Source organism: Corvus kubaryi, unplaced genomic scaffold (assembly GCF_017639235.1).
Source record: "Corvus kubaryi isolate FWS band 111438036 unplaced genomic scaffold, C.kubaryi_AGA036_p1.0 76, whole genome shotgun sequence".
Classification (NCBI taxonomy): domain Eukaryota; kingdom Metazoa; phylum Chordata; class Aves; order Passeriformes; family Corvidae; genus Corvus; species Corvus kubaryi.
The window spans coordinates 12433651-12448722 of record NW_024582063.1 but is presented as its reverse complement, the minus strand read 5'-3'; the positions used below and the strand labels follow the sequence as shown (position 1 = coordinate 12448722).

The 15072-nt window shown below is 36.8% G+C and overlaps 1 protein-coding gene across 4 annotated transcripts in view; it reads left to right on the top strand.

Annotated features, from left to right (window-relative positions):
• THADA (THADA armadillo repeat containing) overlaps positions 1-15072 on the top strand; it is a 220053-nt gene that overhangs the window by 104120 nt on the left and 100861 nt on the right. For all 4 annotated transcript variants that reach the window (XM_042051827.1, XM_042051828.1, XM_042051829.1 and 1 more), the window contains 2 exons: positions 11979-12068; positions 13445-13576. In XM_042051827.1, the coding sequence (XP_041907761.1) occupies positions 11979-12068; positions 13445-13576 (222 nt within the window). The remainder of the gene's footprint in view (positions 1-11978; positions 12069-13444; positions 13577-15072) is intronic.

Sequence of the window (15072 nt, the reverse complement as noted above, 5' to 3'; positions counted from 1 at the left end):
GACAGCAATGAGTTCTGTAGGCCAATGAGTTTTTTCTCTCCTTTTTTGGTTAAATAGCTACTTCTTTTTTTCTTGTGCAGTCAATTTGCAATGTAGATTTGTTCATTCCATGCACTTTTCAAGAAGCCCGGGTTGTAGTGTGTGCTTCATAGTTCTGTTTCTTTCATGGTCATTTCTTTTTCGTCTTAGCTAGAGTTTGCAAATCATCTAAAGTAGAGTTTTGCTGTACTTGATTGTAGGTTCCAATGTCACATGAAAAATTAGGATGTCTTGAGGCGAAGGTATATATATTATGATAGCTAATGCAGACCTGAAAATCAAAATGAAAATGAGAGTAACTTATGTGTACAGTCAACTGAAATTAATTTTGAAATGTAATTAAATTTCTCGTCATAGAGGAATTATCTTCTGTTCAGAGGAGTTACAGTAAAAATAGTGGTACTTCAATCTAAATTCTTACACAGACACATATATGTGTGTCTGTATATACACTGCATATGTGCATATTTACTGTAGTGGAGTGCAGTAGTCTGTAGACATCCAGTGCTACACACACATATATGTATATATGTCAGATACCTTTTTGGTCTGTAGTACAATGCTAATTAAAGCTGTTACTGCTTGTTAATGAACAAGATACTTGTCATCAGACATTTGATGAGACTCTTCTTATCAAATTCCTGGTATTTCAGGCTTTTTTTTTTTTTTTCTTTTATCACCCCCCCTACCCCAAAGGATAAGCATGATCAGGAATTGCCTTTGAGGCAATTTGCCATTTGACTTAGAACAAGCTTCAGTCTTTAGGGTAATAAAGGATCGTCCTGGTTTATCTGAAATTTTTTGATTTGGAATAAAAGTGTTGTAGAGTCCTGAGAAAGAGTGACCAATGGCCTCAGGTAGAATCTGGGCTTCAAAGAAAGAGTGGGAACTGGGGAGAATTCCCTCTGCGTCTCACCTTGATGGAGGAGTTTTCAAGAAGGGAAATCTTCAACTCCTTGATTAAAAAACAGGGTTTTAAGCAAGGCCGAAATGGTATAGTGCAGCCTCATGATTTTTACATTTCACAACTGGTGTATATATGTATGTATATATGTATGTATTTGCATTTTGGGAGGAGGGAAGCTCCTATGTATTTATAGTGTAGTGATGGGATAATGTATATGCAGAACAATACTGAGCTGTCAACATAGATTTTCATGCTGCTTGGAATTTGAGTATGAGTGCTGCCATGTTTTCAGTGTTGGTTTAGAGCTATTTGAAAAGAAAGAACTTTTATTGCTATCTGCATAATACCTTGTCTTTATTTTCATTTATAGCTGTCAGTAGATGTTGACTTCAAACTCTGGAAAAGGGGAACTTATCTTTTTAATTACAATAAGATGACAACTATGTAGATGTTAACAGGTTATGAAGATGCTCTGCTGGCTGTGAGGCAGTCAACATGCATGACTGCTCTCTGCTTTCCTTGTTTTTATTGCAAGTTGAGTGTTCAGCACTTCTCAGTTAAGTGGTTGCTTGCACACTTGAAGGTCACTGAGTAAAATGAAATTACTTCTAAAAACACTTATATTGGTTTATTTTTTCTCCTAAATTGTATGCTTTTTCTTTAACATTAAGGTTTTTAAGACCATAATCACTTTTAACACTGTGAAAAGTTAGAGGAAAACACTAGAAAGTGAATGTTCTAATGCAAACCTCTCTTTTCATAACATTATCCCTAAATTAAATGAGTCTGATATTATCTTCCTTTTCTCTAAGCTACTATTGAGATGTAGCTTAAAATACACAGACTACATCGGAAGTACGTGATTCCTGTTAAATATTCCATTCCTGGCAGGCTAACACTTCCAGTATTTCCAACTTAGCAGCTGAAAAGTCTGTCTGACATCAGTCATGTTTTGTCAGTGTTAACAGCAAGCTTATTAGACATTTTCAGCAGATCATCACTTGCAGGATGGGTCTATGTTGCCCACAGAGGAGTGGCCAGTCCTATTTTGGGATAATCCGAAATAAACATTAGTGGTGCTGATGTAGTCAGGCTGTAGTGGCACATCAGTGTCATAAAATGGGGTAGCCCTTAGATGAGTTTCCTGGAGGGGATGCTCACAGTTACTCCGGCCCGTAAACACTCAGTGCTGACTTGGGGATGCACCAGTGGCAGAATTCCCATGTGCCGGCTGAGGTGCAGCTCCCTGTGAGAGGATGGGAACCACCACGGCCATGGTTCCAGGAATGCTGAGCCTCTTGTGCCTGCTCCAGCAGGGATATGCATGTACAGCTTGATTCATGAAACCGGCCTCACTGAGCCCTGTGCCTCTTGGACTGCATGCTGTGGAAGCGTTGGGATTGCTTTATCTTGGATCTTGTGCGTGATTGCCTAGTGGATTTTCTCTGGCAGCTTTGGCCTGTTGCAGCTCTTCTGTTGAAATACTCTGTCAGTGACAGTGAGGTTTCATGAGGTGACCGAGCCATTTCAGTGCCTCTGGTGCTTTTCCTCTGGCTCCTTCTGTGTCACCTTTTGCAGACTGTTCCCTCCATGCCACTTCAGTTGTTCCGGTGAATGGTTTCAAAGTAGTTATCAAGGCTTTGTTGCAGTACATTGCCTTGTGAGGGGGTTGTTTTTGTTAAGAAAAAAAATCTATTCCCCTTCTGTGTGCCAAAAATAGGCCACATTTATTTTGTTGAACTTTTTTGTTTTTAATACGCTGGCTCTCTTTTTTATTGACTTTGACAGATTTAGAAGAATTAATCTTAGAACTGTCTCAAGAAAACATGCAAAAGTTCAGGATGACTCAGATAACCATTATGGCTTTTGCTGATTAATAGTTCAATAACAATATGCTTGTTTAAACATTATTTTGAACAGGCTCCCTAAATGCCTTTATAACAAGAATAATGATGATAAGGTGCTATTAACTTGTAAGTTGAAGGTAAAATTTATGAAAGTTTTGTGCAGAAACAGAACGAAATCGAAAACAAGCTCCTAAACAAATGTTTCCCTCTGTGTTACTGCTTCAGTTACTCTTGTTTGTTTTATAGGTCTAAACTAAAACTCTAAAATCCCCTGTAGCAGAAAATAGGGATTGTTCTTCTTGAGGCTGAGGATGCTCTTTGTCTTTATGGTATCTGCTGGTTTTAGGAACAGTGTGTGTTTTTCATAAAATGCCTAAAATCTACAGAACCATTTTTACTTCAAAATTTTATCTTGTCTATACAGAGTCAGAAAAGAAATAACCCACATAAATCCCAATCACATTTCTGGGGTCTAAAACACACTTAAATCACTGGTGTGCAAACCTGTATCTCTGGTCTCCTGAACAGGGAGTATCTTCATAACATCCTGTCTTAAGTCAGCACCAGAAAATGGAAAGATGAACTTGGTAAAGTGATCTGAATGAAAGTTTACCCAAAATGAAACATCCTAAAAATATATCTGCTGGCCCAAGGTAACTCCAGTTCATTCGTTTGAAATAAATTAGGGGCAGAATGTTAATGTTTGTTTCTACCAAGTGAGTAAAATGCATTCCATGAAACAAAAACTAATGTAAACTAGCCACACAAGTAGGTAATTTAGTTTCTGCTGTAGTGTTAAAAGTTTTCGTTAGTATGAATAGAGGTAATTATTCTATTTTGATCTATGCATAATGTACCTATCCCTTATTCATTACCTTCACTATACTAAATAAAAAGCTGCTACTCTTCACAATATTCCTAGAGAGAAAGTGTGGATTATTGAAGTTGAAATTCACAATGCTAAATTCGTAGTAAGAGATTAAATATAATAGTGTTATAAGCAGTGGTTGAACAGAATTCTTGGAGACTTCCTAGATATATATGCATATCTCAATTTCAGTTACATTTATGTGCATACATTTGTATGTACATACACACATATGCACAGTTCAGTGTCCTAAAAAAAGTTCGTTAAAAGTAATTATTTATAATTATTTTAAACTCAGTTTTAGACATAGTTTTATGTACATGTATGTACATAAAAGTACATTTGTCTGTGTATATCAAAGTTGAGTGGTGATTAGTGTGTTGATGTAGGTGCCAGGTTGTATCTGTGATGTTGGGTTTAAGTGGTGTTCCCCTGATTTTATTCTGAGCCCATTGTATGCATGCTTCTCTATCTAGTATTGCAGCAAAAGTGCTCTTCCCAAGTTATTTTATTGAACTGTGTGTTGCATAATTACTCCTCTTAAGTCACACTTTCCCTGATGTATTTGTTCCATGCAGGTGCTCTTTTCCATACCTGATCACACAGAGAGTGTAATAAATAGCAAAACAAGAGGTATAAATAAACTTGTGCTTAAGAGATCACAGCAAACCAGACCATGCAGTCCTTTGGAAATCTTGGCTAGCTCTCTTGTAAATAAAAGTGCTTCTAAAGCAGAAGGTATTTAACTACTGTATTTATACAGGTTTTGATTGGCAGTTCAGTTATTAACCTCATAAAAACACAGCAATGTAAACTAGTAAGAATGTTTATTCTAGCACTTCTATCTGAAGGAGAATGGAAACCAAGATATAGTGGCATATTCTTAGTTCCTTTTAAGTATTTATTTTAGGTCTGTGTAGCATAAAGGAATGTTTTTTCACGTCAGTGAACTTAAGCTATTTTGCTTACTGTTCTGGGATTTAAGTATTTTCTAATTACTAACAAAACAAATGTTAGATTTATTGAAGGTACAGAGTTACCATATCTTTATTAAAAGTTCAAACCCCACATCTATAATGATTCTTCTTTCCCCTTCATACTGTTTTCCTTTTCATGCAGGGTAAAAATGAAATCTGAATTGGTTTTGTAACTGATTTGATGGGGTTACAGAAAAATTGTGCCTTTTTGTCACGGAAGAGGTGTCCTGTATCATGTTAGGGCTAGAAAAACAAGTATGCAATAATCTTCCATATCCTTGCTCTTGGGCTTATTAGCCAATGCATTACACCAGGGTTTTGTACAGTTGTTTTTTCCGGGCTTCATTGTGGCCTCCCACAAAATTACATGGCTGTTTTGCCTTCTATGGCAGCACTAAAATTCTCTTATGCATGTGAAATGTTTTATTGAGAGCAGTTTGTCATGAGTCCTGAGACAGTATGTGATTTCATGAATTTAACTCTTATGTATATTCTTTAAAACAAAATTATCTGAGGCAAATTAAAATTTGTATATGATCTCTATTTCTTAGGGAACTTGCCTGTTGCTATTGTCTCTGTCTCTTAGTAATAATAGTGTTGGTTCTCTGGTGGTCATCCAGAGGGACTGATAATCAAGAGCTTTCATAAACATATACTACTTCTGAAATAAAATTTTAAGTGGTTATTTTTATTTCTACATCAAGCTAGTATTTTAAATGCTAGCATACAATGTGGCAAAAATAATAGTTTGTGCTGAATTAAAGACTGAGTTACTAACTTAATAAAAACTGTTAAATCTCAAGAATTTTGTTCTGAGCAGGATTTATTGTTTACTGTACTTGCAGTGGCTTGTGATGGGCAGCAAATGCAGGAAGATGAGAAAAATATTGATCTTTTAAGAAGGCAATGCTAAAACCAGGGTGGCAGAGTGGGAACTAGCCAAATGGAACTGTACAAACTGTAAAGGGATCTTTGTCCTGTTTCCTTGATTCCCATTGAAAGTATGACTTCATCAGGTCAGCAGTGTTCTTCAGATGAGTTAAAACTTCCAAAGATTCAAGGGCATTTCATAACTATTCTGAGTAACATGTTGCAGTGCTTCATTCCCCTTGCCCACTTTAAAATTCCAAGCTATGATTTGTGACTGCTGGTCCTTTCTGTACTCTGCAGCTACTGCAAGGAGATTATTAGTTTTCTAGTCTTTGATTCCTTCAAGTGGTTGTAGGCTGCTGTTAGATCTGCCCTGGAACTCCTCTTTGTCAGACAGAACAAACCTGGCTCCTTCAGCTTCTTCTTACAGGGTATGTGCTATAGGCCGTGTCCCTCTGGGCAGCAGCTGTTTGCTGGACCCTCTCTTGTGTGTTCTAATCCCTTCTGATCTTGGCAACCCGGAATGCGATGGAGGATTCCATGTGCTGCCTCACTGATCTGCTGCTGCATTTGTCCTAATGAATGCAGTCCCACATGTGGTTTGCCCTGTTTGCAGTGAGGATGTGCCCTTGGCTCACACTGAGCTTGGCATCCACTGTAACCCATATATTTTTTCTCTTGGGGCTGTTGGTTTCTGAGCCAGTTGGTTTTCAGTCTGTGCTGATGCTCAGGATTATTCATCCCAGCTGCAAAATCTGTAGTTTTATGAATCGTTCTCCGTGCTACCAGTTTTCAGTGATTTAAAATGTTACATATTTGCTTTCGTAGTTGTATAATATTACGCTGTTTTGCTGTGTTCTAAAATACAAGATAAAAAGTATCCTTTGATTAAAATACAGTAAATTCTTTGAGTTTTGCTTCCTCTGTAGTTAGGACATTTTCTGTTTTCTGTACCTTTATTGCTGTTACTCATCCTGTCACAGCATGCAGATGTGATTGTCATATAATGTAGTCCTATTAAAGGACCAAAAAACAAATGTAATTCTTAAAGCATGTCTGAATTAGCTTTGGTCTTTACCATAACCTCAGCATAAATCAATCTGACACATTTTTTCTTAGTGTTTTTTGTGTAGTTGAAAAAAAAAAAGTTTCCCATTTATTTTGAGTTATGCTTTTGAAATCTATCTTTGTTAGCAGGGAAATATGCTTCCTATAATTTGAGTCAGCTTCTAACTGTTTAATAAGTGATAAGGGTCAGGGAAAGAACATGAATGTTAAAATAGGCAACTAAAACCTAGTCTAGTCAGGTTAGCCTACTTTAGTTGCATTGTGGGATTTTTTCATAATTCAGTGGCATCAGAAGAAGCAAATATGTAAAATGTATATTGTCTGTATAAATCTGTCATTTTGAATGACAGTTCTGCCAAAGTCTGTCCTGGTTTTCAAGTTCTTTCAGCAGCAGTTGTCCGTGCAGTGCCAGGAGTAAGTTGGGTTCTGTTTCTGCATTGCTGCTCTTTAACATAAGGGATCATCTGAGATGTGGCTAATGATTCCAATGTAAGGATTGGTATAACACGAGTAGATTTTACAGGAGACAAATATATTTCTGTAGTTTCATTAAAACAGTATTCTTGTCTTTATCTCTCTAAGTGTGTCTTGTCTATATTTTTTTTCACATTGCAGTTCTATTTTTCTTTTAAATATAGTGTTATTTTTCCCTGTGAAATATCTGACCATGCATTTGTCAGCTGACATGAGATGTTAGCAATGTTTATATTTCAAAAAGAACACCAGGAACCTTTGCTGCCCTCAGAAAGTTGTCTCCAAATCTCACCTATGTTATACTCAAGTATGAACGTATTTGCTGCAAATGTTATTTAACATGTCAGTGACTAAAAACAGCCTACAAGGTTATAGAGCTTTGTTCTTCTGAAAAATAAATGAAAGAACAGAAGCAGGTAATCTCTGACACATGTCACAGTAAAATGATATGTATGCCCCAGTGTCACAGCAGAATTTTAATCTCCTGGAGTGTTCTCTTAAGTGTACAGCACAGTTTTAAAAAGAACGCTGCAACATCCATGGTTTTATTCTGAAAAGTATTTTTTAAATGCAGTTAAATAATGCACCCACTTGTTATGTATAAAGGTGGAAGATTTCATTAGAAAGACATTAGTTATGTAAACATAGATGTTAACCCTTGCGTTGTGTCGCATCAAGTTGCTACTGAGACAAACACAATGTGCAATTGCTGGAGATGTCACAGTTTTCATCAGCATTTATGAATTGGTTCTAGAAGTTTGATGGTTATTGATACCTCCACAAGGAAAGTGCATGAAGTGAAAACTTTAAAGTACATATTTTTTGGCTTAATTTAAGCCATTCCAGTGATAAAATGAAAAGTGATAAAGCCAAAGAACTGGTGGTAAGTGAATGGAAGAACTGCTGACACTCAGGAGTGTAATAAGGGCTTCTGGGTTAGGTTATTTTGGAAAAAAGTAAAACTGTTTTTTGCATATTTTCTGAAGAAGCATTATCAACACTCTAAACTGTGTATTATGCTTAAACCAGACTTTTCCTTGAAGTTTTATCGATTTACAGTCTACTTTGAGTTTCCTTCTCTTCTTTTTTTTTAAATTTTTACTCCTATCACTAGTTGGTTTTTTGTAACTCAGCTGTGATTCAGTTGTTTCCCACATGCTTATTGCCAGCTATTAAATTCTGTCCTTCCTATGATCACATGCACTCAAAGTAATTTCTTGCCAATTGATATGACCTCTATATTCTGTGAAAGATTTTTCTTTCCCCCTGCTTTTGCCTGTTCCAGAATCTATTTAAGAGGGAGAGTTTGACTCAAGGGCGCACAGAGGAGTCTGTTAGGAGTGTGGGGTGTTAGGAGTGGTGGGTGTCACTTGATTCTCTATGGCATGGTACAGAAGATACCTCTGTATCACTGTTTCTTGTTAATGGAGCATCTTTTCAGGTGGGGAAAACTGAATGAAAATGGCAAAGAAACTCTTGTATGTCTCTCTACCTAAACATTCTTTGCTAGTCTTTCTTCTAAGTGCTAAAACATGACTGCTGTGTCTAGCCATCAAAATGAAACCTTTTGTGAATGGGCTGTACTCTGTCATCTGGCTTTTGTGCAGAATTGCTTGCATGAAAAAACATTAACGTTGTTAAACTGGAAACTCTCTGAGACGTAAATATTGCGTCTTCCTGTCTAAGTACTGCAGTATTCTGCATGCAGTTCTTCAAATCATTTTTACAAGTGAACTTAGTAGGATATGAGTGCTTCCATTAGTTTCTCTCTCAGCCTTTCTACATCAGGCATCATTTTAATTATGTACTTGAATGACGTTTTACATCAGGGAGAGGGATTTTATTGTAAGCATCATCAGCCCATTGATGAAATGAAACTTTTCTGTTTCATTACTTGCTCTCTCAGTAAATAACCTTCCACCAGTTCATTGTTCGGGTCTCAGTAATCCCGTTTGAAATTCTGGATTGTGAAATTGTGCTTCTTTGAGTTACTAACAGAAAAAAGAAAATACTATTACAGAGTCTGTGGTTGAACATACTGTCAAAGATGATCTCTGAAGCAATATAAAATAGTTTCAGCTGGACATGGGGTAAAATACTAGTATCTTAAGGCTCTTCTCAGTTAATTCTCTTAAAAACACATTTTGGGGGGAGTAGATGTAAAATCTTATGATCTGCTGAATGTTTGGTTTAAGAATTTAATTATGGTAGTTCTGTTGCCAAAAATCTGTGTTTGAACTATATCAGTGACTAATGGGAAGGTAGTTATCTGTATTTTTTAACTTAAACCTATTGTTCCCTGTCAGATCTGTTGTAGAAGAAGAAGTTTGTTTCATGAAGACCGTTGGCAGTGTCTTTTGGATTGTTTCAGCCCACATTTCCTTGATAATGTTCTTTTACAGATATGTCAGGGACTTACCTTCTTTTAAAGATAGGGGTAGCTTATTATTTGTGAAGTCTAACTCACATTTGTGTGTATATGTACATGCATGAATCTGTTTATATCACTAGCATGCATGGGACATGTCTCAAAGTGCTAGTATTGGTTTTTCAAAGGAGTATGGTTTTTGATGAAATTCATATAAAATATTTGGCTTCGTGTCATGAACAGTTTTGAAAAGCAGAACCATTATACTTTTTTGTTGTTCCAGGCTCAGTTACAGTACACAAATGATAGCGTGTACATGTTTCCAGGAGCAAAAAGCATGGTCAGCATTAAAAATGAAATAACTAATTCCTCTGTTTTATACTGTCTAGCTGTTGTGCTTCCTGCTTATTCCCAGCTGCACGTCTCCCTGTCTTGACATCTCCAAGTTGTGGATTCACATTTGGATCAATACTCTGTATTTTGAGTACCCTTTTTAATTTTGCAGCACTTCTGTTGTTGTGTCGTGTTTCTTGTTTCCCCTCTGAACTGGAGGCCCTTTAACAGTCTGCTCAGACAGTTGTGTCTCCTTTTTTCTGAAAGTGCCTGTGGACATCTTTTCTGCAGATACTGCCTATCAGTGGTTTTGATTAGGCTGCCTTCTCCCCTTAAGTAAGCTCTGGAGCAGTAAACCACGTGGGAGGTTATGAAGGTTATGTAAGTTACCCACTTCAGTAGTTTTCATTTTCTTTTCCTGTCAAAAAGATTTATGAAACCATGCTAATTGCAAGGAATTTTGAGGCTTTGTAAGGATATTCAGTTCCATTATTTAATATTGATTCAAATGTGGCTGCTGAATTTTTAATACTTTAAAAATGGACCTCTTAAAAGTACTTGTGTGGTGCTACTTGTATGTAGTCGTCTCTTAAATCTCTAAGCAATGGCCATCCATTCCATAGGAAACTTGACCCCAGTTCTGTTTTTGCTTGTTGCACTCTGTAGCATAAGAGGTGGAGATGCCACAGCATTTTTGGATAGAATTTTTTCTTTTTAAATTCTGAGTTCTTAATGTTTTACATAGGAAAATTCAGTAGGATGGGATGTTTTACTTGATAGATCCTATGTTTTGTGCTGTCTCTGGCTTTGCATCTTCAGTTTGCTGCATACTATATGTGCAAAAAAATTGAAGTTGCTTTGAGGACACTGTTAGAAGAAATTACATGGGTATCTTCTGCCTGAATAACCAGTTATTATCAGTATTGATGTCTTTAAACTTTCCTCATAAGTGCTTCAATTTATATTAATTCACAGCTTTAGTGCTTCCATGTAATTTTTTAAGCTGAAATCTTTTTTGTAGCTGTAACAGCTACTGCAGATTCCTTGCTTTTAGTTCTAGCAATTCACTATATTGTATATATATTCACAGAATTTTTCTTACGTGCCTAGAGAAAGTTTCCTGTCCCTCTTAGAACATTTGTTTCCACCCAACGATCTGGTTTTGCTGTGTTTATTCTGTGGCCTGTGGCTAAGGCATGTTATGTTAGCTGAGTGCTGGAAGGAGCTGTGCTGATGCTTGCCATGTGCTCGTTGACTCGTGCGTGATTTTTTTTTGTCTGCTTATTTTTACGCACATTCAGTCTTGCCATCTCACGGTGTTGTTTTTCCAAACCTGGATCTGTCTGCTTATTGGAAGCTTTGCATTGGAGTCATGCTAACATGGAACATTTATCTTGGTTGATCTTGTGGCAAGCAAACTCTGCAGTTGGCTTTGTTTTTCTAAATGATGGCCTTTCGTTTATTTATTTTTAAAGGAAGTCTTTTTTATCTGCATACCATATATGTCTAATTAGAGCTTCCTCACGGTAACATTCAAGTGATTCTTGCTTAGATGATGCTGAATGGTTTCCTATACACCCGTTATCTGATCAAAAGGTTATAAAACAAATACAGAAGATTCCTACTTGCCTCTTTTTAGCTTGGATTGCTGCTGTTGCAGCTTGAACTGTGCTGCCTTATTAGTTCTGGCTAGGGATGAGTTCATGAGGTGTTTGTACGTGTCTCTGTTTTGAACATGGTTGCTCCATCTACACAAGCAGAAACGTGGCCTGCAGTGTCACCCCTGCCATGTGCTGGAAGCAGTGCTGTGTAAAGAGGGCTAATGGAAGCTCAGAATCTTCTGCCACTGCATTTTACAAATCTTCTCTGAGTTTTTATTCTGAGGTGCTTTTTAGTCTCAGCAAACTGAGCATCTGTTAGTACATGTCTATTAAGTATATTCTATTAGCTATTTAGTACATGAGCCATGCTAAAACAAATGTTGTCTTCTCTTTTTCCACCAGAATATTGTTAAAATAGTGTCAGAATTTAAGCTGTTGTATCTTTTCTTTTTAGTAGGATTGAGGGGCGAAGAGTCCTTTTTCCCAGAAAGGAGTTCATTATGCGTGCATGGTTCTTCTGCCTCTCCAGCCCCACTGTAGCCTCAGAAATCCAACAAATAAACTGATATTTTGAGTGCAACTAATTATTGCAGAATGCTAATTGTAACTCTTCTTCATTTCTGCAGAATGACAGGAAGGGAGTTTTTCTCTCGATTTCCAAGCCTTTATCCTTTCCTTCTCAAGCAGTTAGAAGTCGTAACCAATTCTTTGAACAGGTAAGATGATGTCTGAGAAAACTTTGAAATACAAAGTGAAGTGAAAAGGTTAAACTGTGTTGTGTCAAATACACACCCTAGTGCCGTTGTATACATCAGTGCTTCTTGAAATGATAACAGTTCTAATGTTTTTGCTAAGGCTTTTTTCTTTTAACTTCTGCACATTGCATTAAGTCAGATGGAACTACTGTTGAGTAATTAAGAGTTGCTGTGTTCTTGGGATCAGATGTTAAGGAACTTTTATTTTTCAGGGAAACAGAACCCGGGTGTTTAAGTGTCTCACGTTTAACAATGATGCTTCCTAGCATGTTTAAGTGATGTGGGGTCATAGGCCTCATGTAACTCCACATGAACACTTCCTAGCCTGTGACACACTGACTCTGGGGAAGGTCCTTGATCTTGTTTTAAAGACTCCACAAATGGTGGCTGAGAGCTACAATTTGATCCCTGCAGATGATGCCATATGGGATGACGCTGTTACCTCCAGGTTCATGAACTTTTAAAGTAAACCAGTGCTGGCTTTGTTTTTTCTTCAAATGCTATGATATAAACTGTGGAAATTGAGCAGCTGATTTATGGGTGAGGTTCAGCTGACTGTTTAATGGGCCTAAGGTGAATACTCAGAAACAGGAGTTTCACCAGTCATTGCATGTTTTGCAGTCTCTGCTCTGAAAAAAGAGGTTGTGTATATTCTGCACAGCAGTCTACTCTACCTGATGTTATAAAAGGTGACAATGTTGTCACTGGCAAATTTTGGGAAGTTTTTCAATTGAAAAAGATTGGAAACTGCTGTCTGAAATACTGGCCTTGAATGCTTTTTCAGTGTGGATTAAGAATTGTCTCTTATTATTAGCTACTAAATAAATCAAAAAGCATTGATTTTAACTTGGTTTTCTGGTTGTTTTTACCATATGAATAGTAGACCATTGGTGTCAATGACAAGAACTATTCTTTAGTAAAACGTGTTATTTACTAAACACACATTTCCTTTCAAACTGATAAAAATACTTCTTTTAAACCACCTTTTTAAACTCAGCTCTCTCTTTCCCAGTTCATAGAGAAACATTATCTGTGCAGGTTTTTAATATTATTTAAAAATGAAGGCAGCTCACTGTGTTTGGGAATAAAGGAGGCTTGGAATAATGTGGGAAAGTAAAGACAGTTACAGCCATGAGTGCCTTCATTAGAGGGGTCCCCTGCAGAAGAACTGGATGCCATATTTGATCCCAGCAGAGTTTGCACTCCCATGTAATGATCAGCCTAGGATAACTCCTTAAACCAGAGATGCAGAAGGCTGTTTTGTGGGGAAGAGGCTCAAGACTAGCATGAAGGAGGATGCTTTTTTCACCAAATGCTTCTTACACGTTCTTACTCAGTGAAGCTGAAGAGTTGAAAATCCATCCAAGCGTGTTCCTTTTGCTTTTAATCCTGGGAAGACTGTATCCATCTCCAATGGATGGCTCTCACTCAGCACTCAGCACAGCACCATTTGTCCCCTTTATTATAAGGTAAGGTAATTTTGTGGTGGTTTTTTATGTGATGGGAGTTCTTTTTTGAATCTTTGGAATATTTTTAATAAAATGCCTTTTTAAACTTCTCTTCAGTTTTAATTCTTAAAGGAAAAACTGGTATTTATTGGTTGGAATTTCCTATATTATTAATACTTGTCTTGGAGAATTAGAAGGGGTATCCACTTATGCAAACCATTATATGACTTGTTTGTAAGTCTTCATCTGTAAATGCTGTATGGCTTCACTGCTGCCACTTAGAGGGTAGATGAAAACTGATGAGCTTGAGAGACTTTAGCAATGCCAGATTTGCTATATGAGCTTCTGATGGGTTTTTTCAGTCCTCCAGAATGACTGTAACACATCAGTGTAATGACTAACATAGATTCGTAGATGTATGTATGTATCTCTCTCCATATCTGTCCATGAATATAGGTAGCTAGCTAAAGATATGGATCTGTCCTTCATCGAATATGTTTCTGAGACAACTTTTCAAATATTTATACAGTGTAACTTTCATTTGTATGGTGGTTACAAGAAGGTATTCAGCAGATATTTTGCTACTCTCTATGCCTCCGGTTTGGGAGCCTCATAAAGAAATCAGGGCTGTGGTGGGTGAGGAGAAATGTATTTGAGAAAAGTCTTGCTATCTGTGTGAAAGCTTCAGTGCAGTAGGGTGAGAAACTTCTGTGCTTAGTCTTGCTCCTCTAGTAGTGAAACAAGACAAAGTTGTTGTTATCCTAAGGTTTTCCAATTTTTATTTTATCCTACTGTTTATGTTAGAAAATAGCATCTCTATCTGCTTATTTTTCACAGCAGATACAATGTATGTCTTGCCTTTTATGATGGTTTTGAATTTTTAAGAATAAATACTAATTATTGTTTTTTCTGAAAGGGAAAAACCTGTAGTGGGAGTTTTTAAATGCACTGTATTTAACAATTAAATGTTTGGCCTTCTGCCATATCTGAATCTTGAATTCTTTTGGGTAAATGTTTAAAACTATTTGTTACATCCTTAATCTGCTCTGTTTCGATGCCTTTATCAATGCACTGGAGAATGCTTGTTTTTTTTACATATAGTGTTTCATTTTGGTTATCACTAATAGACTAACTTTTTATAAGCTTTTGGTTGCAGCCTTTCAGTTTTGTCCTTGTTTCTATTATGATCACTACTTTTTGCAAGGTACATACACCAGCAAAATAACTTTTCACACTTAGTTAGCTTGTTATCTTGAGGTTACTTAAATTCATTCAGAAGATGTGGGGAGAGAATCCCAATAAAATCTTTCAAGAAGCTGGAAGATTTAAGAGACCTGTACTGTTGGACCTACTTTTCCTTTAAATGTGTTCCTAAAGTAGAATGATGCAGCAGATAAAGATGATGTTTTCTGCATTTCCTTTCCATTGATTTTGGCAGTAAATGCTGTGGGTGCAGGTATAAAACTAGCATAAAATTACTACGTATTTATGACAAAAATATGTATGTGGGTGTAAAG